Source organism: Arachis ipaensis, chromosome B07 (genome assembly GCF_000816755.2).
Source record: "Arachis ipaensis cultivar K30076 chromosome B07, Araip1.1, whole genome shotgun sequence".
In the NCBI taxonomy this organism is placed as follows: domain Eukaryota; kingdom Viridiplantae; phylum Streptophyta; class Magnoliopsida; order Fabales; family Fabaceae; genus Arachis; species Arachis ipaensis.
This window is the reverse complement of record NC_029791.2, coordinates 36,364,643-36,374,621: the sequence shown is the minus strand read 5'-3', so window position 1 is coordinate 36,374,621 and position 9,979 is coordinate 36,364,643. Positions and strand designations below refer to the sequence as shown.

At 32.9% G+C, this 9,979-nt stretch overlaps 1 protein-coding gene across 4 annotated transcripts in view; it reads right to left on the bottom strand.

Moving 5' to 3' along the window:
• Window positions 1-821, bottom strand: part of LOC107609328 (protein KINKY POLLEN-like) — a 30,331-nt gene extending 29,510 nt beyond the window's left edge. For 3 of the 4 annotated variants that reach the window (XR_002351401.1, XR_002351402.1, XM_021107638.1), the window contains exon 1: window positions 498-821. Coding sequence is in view for 2 of the 4 variants with exons in the window: in XM_021107638.1 (XP_020963297.1) it covers window positions 498-568 (71 nt within the window). In the remaining 2 variants the exon portion in view is untranslated. The remainder of the gene's footprint in view (window positions 1-497) is intronic. The other variant, XM_016311242.2, reaches the window with a different exon arrangement.

The following is a 9,979-nucleotide window of genomic DNA, read 5'->3' as shown; positions in this document are numbered from 1 at the left end:
TGTAAATCTTGTTAAGCCATGGGAAGACCAAAGTAACCCAGATATCTACTGCAATCAGCTTAGTACAGAGTCTTATGCATGTAAATTTTACACATCCATTTTCACTTTTCCATATGCAATATCTTCACTTTCCACCAATCCAAACTTTGATTCCCAAAAACTAATAACAATCTTTCCCTTCAATTGTAGGAAGTCTCTTCAACAAGAAAAAAAGGACCATCATTAAGCCTAAAAATCACATGGATTTTCCTTCCCATAATCCATTTCATGCCAATGAGGAACAATCATTGCTTACACACATGCACACTTACTAGCAACAAATTTATCAGTTAAATTGATTCCCCAATTTTAAAACGTGCAACAAGAATTTGAATTTAATTCAATCCATTAAAAATTTGTAAACCTTGCATTCATAGCACAAAGGCATAAAAAAGGAACAATAACTGAAAAAATTAATATTCAAAATATAAATTAAAACATTGTTCGGGAGTACTTACAAAAACGTGAAAAACGCTGTAAAACAAAATGAGAAGAACGCAATCACGAAATTAGCAGGAGTAACTTCCATTTTTGACGAAAGGGAAAAATCATGTGTCTATTGATGAAAGGAGAAGAAGAAACACTTAAAATTGAAGTGCTTAGAATTTGTTTGAAAAGAAGGGATTGCGTATGAGGAAAGGGGATTGAGTCTTGAAAAGCGTGGCATTAGGAGAGCGTTGCAGTGTTATGGTTAAGATCCGATCCATTAGGTGGTTGATGATCAAAGGACATGAAAAAGAAGCATATGCATATTCATGCTGCTATCATACTTGTCTTTTGGTAGTGCATGAGAAACAAAATGTAAATCAAGGATCCAGAAATAGTATTATAGGGGGCTAATAACATATATAATATTAAAAAATTATACAAAAAATTATATAATATAAAATATATTACAAAAAATATATCGATAGAGAATATATTTTAAAGTACAAAAAATATGTATGTACTTTTTATTAACGAAGTGGTCGATTCTTCGTATCATAAAATTTATTGATAATAGAATCTGTGTCAAATTTTCAGCAATTTTCTTTTCAATATAATTAAAAGACAATTAGCAAGAAATTAACATTTCATTTTGTTTATGAGTTATTCTTCACAATATTTATTGCTGAAAAAGATCTCTCAATTGTAATAGTTGAAACAGAGAGAATTAACACCAAATGAATCAAAAAGGATGCACATAAAAAGAAAAAAAATCTACTTTATGTGATTTAAAAAATTTTATTTAATTAAAAAATATTAGTAACAATATCTTTTCAGATTTTTTAAATATTATTACTTACTTTTTTAGATATTAAAAATCATTAATATTTAAGTCAGGCTGGACTTTTATTTATATTAGACTGAATATTAAATACATTTAAAAAAATTAAATCATACTTAATAATTTATTACTATTAATCTTTTTTTAAAAAAATTGGAGGGCCGAGGCCTCCACTCGCCCTGTATGTTCGTCCCTGACTATAAACAATTAAACATTTTATATAACTAAATCTTTTGTTTTTCTTTTTTTTCTATTATCATGGTTGTCGTTCTCATTATCCTCATTATTTTTTTCTTCTATTTTTATCTTCCTCCTTCTCTTTNCCTCAAACGTGCCTCTTGTGACATATGTGTTTCACACGCCTTTTTAACAGACTTTTAAATTAATTAACGCGCGAATATATAACTTTCTTTTTTCAAAGAATTTCAGTTTCTTTTTCGAATTTTTTGCCTTCTTTGTTCGATCTCGTTCGTGCGTTTCTCTTTGCCTTTTCATTCGTTGTTTACGTGCATTTTTCACTGGTTTCTCTTTCGTCATTTACGTGCGTTTCTCTTTCTGTTTTCTTGCTTCGTTTTTCTCGATTTCCATGATTTCTGAAATCAAACTTTGAAATCGTTTTGAAGATAATAGATGATTCAACTTCAGATTATCAGCTGAACTAGGGCGAAGTGGATTTTGAATTTGAATCGAATGAAGTTCCTGAGGTGTGATTTATTTTCAGTTAATTATTGAATATGAATTTGATGCAGTTAGTCATTTATGATTGTCTAGCTGAATAATGCATGAACATTGATTGTGAAATTAATGCATGAACATTGACTGTGAATTGAATCTAATGTATTAGTTTTTATTAATTTTGTGTATTTTATACCAGACGTTCGGGTATAGATCAGAACTATTTGGGTGTATTTTAGAGAAGTTTGGGTGTATTTACAGTTTATGCCTTTTCTTATTATTTTAGTTGAGTTGTTGTCATTCGGGTGTAGATCAAGAATATTTGGGTGTATTTTAGTTGAATTATTATTTTTTATGACGTGCAGAAACTCTATAGTATATCCTTGTTTTTAACATGGTGTATTTTTGGGTGTATTTTGCAGCCCCTCTGTGTTGTTGATGACTACTTTGTTCCCAAGGTTGGAATGACTTTTAATACCCTTGAAGATGCTAAAAATTTTTATAAGGACTATGCGAAGGCTGCAGATTTTTCTACAAGAGTTCGGAGCACAAATAAAAAGGGAAACGAAATTAATAATCAATTGATTACATGTAGCAGGGAGGGAAAATGGAAATCCAAAATATCTCTGACCGAGAAGACAAATCCCATAGCTGGTTTAAATTGTCCTACAAGAATTTATATACACACATTGAAGGATGTTGGTGCTTGGATTATTTCGAAGGTCGTGTTGCATCATTCACATTCTTGTTGTCCAACTCAAGCAGAGATACTCAAACAGCACAGAGAACTAAGCATGTTTGTTCGTCGTACAATAAAGAATAACGAGAAAGTTAGTATCAGACCAAGCAAAACTTATCAATCATTTGTTGCGGCAGCTGGGGGTCACCGCGAGTTAAATTTTATCGAAAAAGACATGAGGAATTACATCACGAGAGAAGTGCGGACGGAATATTTCGGAACAAGAAGATGCAAAAGAATTCGGGAAATACTTATTAAGAATGAAAGAGAAGAATCGGAATTTCTTTTTTGAGCTCGAACTCGAGGACGATCAGTCGATTAAGCTGGCTTTTTGGGCCGATGCAAGGAGCAGAGCTGCCTTTGAGTATTTCAAAGATGTTATTTCATTCGACACCACCTACAATACAAACAGGTAACATGCTAAATTAATGTTGTTTTATGAATCTGCTACAGAGGTGTATATTGGATGTTTTTGGGTGAATAAAATTATTATTTGGGTGTATTTAATGATTTTAATTCTGTTTTGTGTGTTGTTTTATGAATTTACTGCAAAGGTGTATATTGGATGTTTTTGGGTGTATAAAATCATTATTTGGGTGTATGTAATGATTTTAATTATGTTTCCTCGTAATTTGTATCAGGTATAATTTAGTTTGTGGTTCTTTTGTCGGGGTGAATCACCACGGTTAGTCAACACTTCTTGGATGCGCTTTGATGAAAAATGAAGATATTGAATCATTCAAATGGTTATTTCAATGTTGGCTTCGTTGCATGGGAGGAAATGCTTCGAAAGGGATTCTCACTGATCAATGCGCGTCAATGAAAAGGGCTATAGAGGCTTGTATGCCTACAACAATTCACCGTTGGTGTATTTGGCACATCACGAAGAAGATTCCAAGCAAATTAAACAGCTACAAGGGACACACAGAAATCGAACAAGAAATGAGCTAAGTTGTTTGAAACTCTCATACCAAAGAGTCATTTGATAGGAATTGGAATGATTGTTTACTGAAGTATGGTCTTGTGGACAACAAGTAGCTTTTAGGTGATGATGTTTAAAATCTATAGCAGAGGTGTAAATTGCATGTTTTTGGGTGTAATATAGTCTGATTTGGGTGTATTTTGCAGATCTTTACGAAGACCGTCATATATGGGTTCTAATTATCTGGATCACCACTTCTGGGCCGGGATGAGAAGCACACAAAGGAGTGAGAGCATGCATTCATTTTTTAACAAGTTCATTACCCAGAACAGCTCACTTATCTAATTTCTCAAATAATACGATAATTGCCTCGAAAGCAGGGAGCAAAGAGAGAGAGAATCCGATGCTGTAGATTTTCACACCGTTATACCATGTGCAACAAAATCCTCCATAGAAGCTCAGTTTCAACATGTGTACATTCACCAAAAGTTTAGGGAAGTCCAAGTACAATTTAGAGGGAAGGTGAATTGCATCACAAGATTAATGAACTCTGCTCTAGGCTATTCAGTATACAAAGTTGGAAAACAAGTTTCCAGCTCAATATTCAACAAGTTTGCGGTTACTTACGACTCAGTAGCAGCCCAAGTGAAATGCCAGTGCTTATTATTCGAGTCAAGAGGGATATTGTGCCATCACACCCTAAGCGTGATAAGCTTTGAACGAGTAACCCAAGTGTCACTGAGATATATATTGGAACGATGGAGCAAGAAGGTAAAGAGGCGACACACACACATCAAGAGCAGCCACGACGAGCCACTATTGGAGGCAAGAAGCAAGAAGTTTGACGAATTGGTGTTTCGTTCGCAAAATATATGCGAATATGCATCAGAATCCAAGGAGCTGACTTCCATTCTGCACCATGCCTACGATAACGTCATGGTTGAGATGGAAGAACTGAAAGCCAAAAGGAAGGGGACATGTTCATTATCTCATGAAAATGCCAACTTGGAATCCGTTAACAAGCTTCAAAGCCCTCCAAGGGTTCAAACAAGAGGACGTCCAAAAAATAGGCTAGGTTTAAAATTAGACAAACATATTGCAAATGCCTCAAAGAAGAAGAAAATGAAAGCTCTAAACGAGGTAAAAATGATGTTCTTTAAATAAGTGGTGATTGAGTTTAATTTTTTTGGTAATAGTTTTGCTAATATGCGAGTTTATTATTTCCAGTTAAACCTTTTTGATGCTGCATCAGTGGTGCGACCAAATTCCAGCCAATATCACAGAGATGTTATGAATTATCAGTTCAAGGAACCAGCAGTAGGGGATAGTTTTTTGGGTGTATAATTACAGGATATTGGTGTAACGCTCAATTTTTTTGTTGTATTTCTGAATTTTTTTGTGTTTGACATTTTACTTTTATATTTTTTAGATGCTGCTGTTTATGTTAGAAATTATTGTTTTGTTTAGTTTTTATGGTTTAAGGTTTAGAGTTTAGGGTTTAGTAGTTTAGGGTTTAGGGTTTAGGGTTTAGGGTTTAGGATTTAGGATTTTAGTGTTTAGGATTTAAGGTTTATGGTGTAGGATTTTAGGGATCCAACAGCAGGGGATAGAATTTTGGGTGTATAATGAAAATATTTGAGTGTAAAATTCAATTTTTTTATATTTTTCAGATGCTACTGTTTATGTTAGAAATTAGTGTTTTGTTTAGTTTTTATGGTTTAAGGTTTAGGGTTTAGGGTTTAGGGTTTTAGGGTTTAGGGTTTAGGGTTTAGGGATTAGGAGTTTAGTGGTTAGAGGTTTAGGGTTTTAGGGTTTAGGGTTTATGGTGTAGGGTTTTAGGGATCCAACAGTAATGGATAGAATTTTGGTTGTATAATGAAAATATTTGGATGTAAAATTCAATTTTTTTGTGTAAAAATCATTTTTTTTATATTTTTCATATGCTGCTGTTTATGTTAAAAATTAGTGTTTTGTTTAGTTTTGATGGTTTAAGATTTAGGGTTTAGGGTTTAGAATTTAGGGTTTTAGGGTTTAGGATTTAGGGTTTAGGGTTTTAGGGTTCAGGGTTTAGGGTTTAGGGTTTAGGGTTTAGGGTTTTAGGGTTTAGGGTTTATGGTGTAGGATTTTAGGGATCCAGCAGCAGGGGATAGAATTTTGGGTGTATAATGAAAATATTTGAGTGTAAAATTCAATTTTTTGGATGTAAAAATCAAATTTTTTTTATATTTTTCAGATGCTGCTATTTATGTTAGAAATTAGTGTTTTGTTTAGTTTTTATAGTTTAGTGTTTAGGGTTTAAGATTTTAGGGTTTAGAGTTTGGAGTTTAAGGTTTAGGGTTTATGATGTAGGGTTTTACAGTTTAGGGGTTTAAGGGTTTAGGGTTTAGGTTTTAGGGATCCAGCATTAGGGAATAGAATTTTGGATGTATAGTAAAATTATTTGGGTGTAAAATTCAATTTTTTGTGTGTATAACAGGTTTGGTGTTGTTTTCCTTCATTTTTTTAGAACCTGTAATTTAGAGCTTTTGAATACAGCAGAGACATTTAATTATGGAAAAAAAATTTATATTTGCAAAAGTTTATAACAAGTGTTCAAACTATTCCAAGAATACATAACACTTAGATTAATCATTGTCAATATCATATGAATGTATCTGACAATATAGACTCAATAATAGTGAGGATGGCTTGGACAATCTTACTGCTTCACTTCCCCTAATGGCTTCAGCTCTGTCTTGATTCATTTCATGAAATAGAATCCGGGAAGCAAATTCTACTCTAAAGTGGTCCATCTCCTCCTACAATTTAAAAGAATATTCTTTTTAATAAACTATATTAATTTAGTAAAGTAATAAAGAGTTATATAGTTTTAAACACAATTACTTGAGTCCAATTGTCCCACTCATACTTCCTTCTTTTAATGTTTTCAGGTTGAATTATTTCAAGCCATTTCATTACATAAATAGCACAATCATAGCTGAAAAATAAAAATAAATTAGCAAATTAATATAGAAAAGGTTAATTTTCAGAGTGAAAGATTTATACCTTGTTTTTTGACCTGAGATGTTAATGTATGGTGGTTCAATTTCATGATCCTTTTTTTTTAGAGGTGCCCCAGCATATACCCTCATTCTCAAAATTACATATCCCTAAAAGCAAAAAACAAAGCAAAATATAAGAATAAATTTAATAAAGAAATACACCCAAAGGATCACAAACTACACCTTATTTTGAACAGAAATACACCCAAATATTAAAACACAAAATATAGAAACAACTTACAACAAACGTATTTAGCTTCATTTTGACTTTGGAGGGACACTCCTTGTGATACGGGTCAAGTATATAAAATTTTTCTTTCTTACGTCAGCTACCCATATCCACCAATACTCTGAATAGCAAACAAGTGCAAAAATCTGAAGCATGTCCACATTGAACAGTGTTTTAGTTTAATTGGCACATAACCAAAGAATTGTGATAAGAAGTTTTAGAAACGAAAACTTTCATATCGATGTGATGCTAATTTTTTGAGGTCCAAAAAGGGTATAAATATTGGGTAGTCTTGGACTTTAAATGGCTTTCTAGTTTTAGGCTGTAAGAATTTTTCATCTGGATGATTTTCAATGGTCATGTTCTGCAACATTTGTGAAACACCAAATAAAATATCTAATACACCCAAAAGATTATAAAAATACACCCAAATTTCATTGAAGTACAGCATACCACAATATGAGGGGGAAGACAGTATATTTCTTCTTAAAATCTTTTATTGTTTTGTTGGTTCAGGATCAGGCACATGTCAGTGACAATCTAGAAAAAAAAAACCCAAATCAATTTACATGAATCAACATTGCAGTTACATTTCATGATAAAATTATTAATGTTATTCTAATATTATCTCAGCTTCTATATGTGTAGCAGCTTTCAGAGATGCAAAGTGAATTTTTGACAAAAATGAATCGATCTTGAGCTTTGAAGATGCACATCGGGTCATATTCATTAGTACTTCCATCTTTGTATGTCTTTGCATGTGTGGCTGATGCGTAAGCATTTTTCCCATCTTTTCCTAGTGAATTTGTATCAAAATTGTTGAGTTTAATAAAGAATTAATTATCTTTTAGCCAATATGGATGCTACTTTGAGTCTTTTGTAATTTTATTTATTTTAGGTAACATTCGGCGGGATTTAATAGAGTTTCTGCAGCACAAGAATTGAAGAAGATGGCAGCGAGGAGCGACGCGTTCGCGTGACTGACGCGTACGCATGACTGACACGTGCGCATGAATAGGAGCTTTCCATGGCGACGCGTGCGCGTGACTAACGCATACGCGTGATTTGAAGATTTGCATAGCGACGCGTGCGCGTGACCGACGCGTCCGCGTGACTCGCGAAGAAGACCATCGACGCGTACGCGTGACTGACGCGTACGCGTGACATGCGCCACGTACAGAAAACGTAGAAAAATGCTCGGGACGATTTTTGGGGTGTTTTGACCCAGTTTCCAGCCCAGAAAACACATATTAGAAGCTGCAGAATGGACAAAACTAGTGGTCCCCACCCATCAACTAAAGACTTGTTAACTAATTCTAATTTAAATTCAAATAATATTTTTAGGAAAAGATATTATTTTTTTAGTTTTAGATATTAGATTTTAAATTATTAGGATTAGATATAAAAGGAAGAAACTTTTCTTCCCAAATGAGGACTCCCAATTCTATACCAATTTACATTCCATAATCCTAGTTTTCTACTCTGAACCATGAGCAACTAAACCTCCATTGTTAAGGTTAGGAGCTCTGTCTATTTGTATGGATTAATTTTATTTCTTTTTCTATTTTAATTCATGTATGGATTTATAATTTAAGAATTGTTTTCTCTCTTTATCTTATGAATTTGGGTGGAACGGAAGTATGACCCTCTTTCTAATTGAGTTTTTGTATAACTTGAAAAAGCTCTTTACTTGAACAACAACTTGAAAACATATTCTCCTAATTTTTAATTATCTGGATTTAACGGGATACGTGACATATAATCCTTTTATTTTTGGGTAATTAGAGTTTTTGTGGCATATAAACTGGAATTTGATCATGCAACTTCTAATTGGAATTAATTGACCAAGGAATTAGCAGTTAATAAATTTTAGAGGAGACTAGAAAGGTCTAAGGAATTAGGGTCTGGTCACATATAGTTTGCCATAAATTAATCCTACATGATTAAAATAGTTAGTAAGAAAAGTTCATCCGAAAAAATAGATAACTCTGAAACCTTAACTATCTTCTCCATATTTTATTCCCAACTTATTTACCTGTCTGTCTTCAAACTCTTCTTTATTGTTTAATGCTTTTGAACTCTCAATTACTCTTTTCTGTTTGCCTGACTAATCCTATCACTCAATTATCATTGCTTGATCCATCAATCCTCATGGGATCGACCCTCACTCACCTGAGGTATTACTTGGTACGACCCGGTGCAGTTGTCGGTTAGTTTGTGGTTATAAATTCTGCACCAAGTTTTTGGCGCCGTTGCCGGGGATTGACTGTGATTAACAACTATTAGTTATTTGATTGTTTAGATTAGGCGTTTTAATTTTAATTTTATTTAAATATTGTTTTATTATTTTTCGAAAAAAAATAAAAATAAAAAAATAAAATTTAAAATTTTCCTTTTTTTTCGTTAGCAACCCCCTCCCCTGTTTCGTTTTCTTTCATTTTTCTTTATTATTTAATAAATAAAAATAATATATATATATATATATTTACATTAGTACTAATAAATTTTGTTTTTAGTTTCTGAAATTAAGTTTGGTGTTGACTAGTTAATTTTGTTTTAATTTCTCTATTTAATTTTCCCTTTAAATCTTAGAATTTTTTATTTATTGAGTAGTAAGTATTTTTAATTTATTATTTTACACATGTTACCTTATTGGGAATTCTCTGCACTCTGACGTAGAGAGTTCCATATTTTTTTGTCTTCTGTTTGTTTATGCGCAGGAACAGAGACAAAGAACATCTCTTAGACTTTGATCCTGAACCTGAAAGAACTTTCAGGCGACGTTTACAACAAGCAAGACTTTACAAGGCTGCAGAGTCCATTATGGATAATAATAATGCTGTTAATGCCAATGTGGTAAATCCAAATGGGATGATCAACAAAGAAGAGTGCTTGGCTCTTATTCTGCCCCTACTGTGGATTTTTATGGAAAAAGTATTGTAGTACCTCCTATAGCCGCGAACAACTTTGAGTTGAAGCCACAATTGGTCACCCTGGTGCAACAAAACTGCCAGTATCATGGACTTCCTCACGAAGACCCAAATCAATTTATTTCTGATTTTCTGCA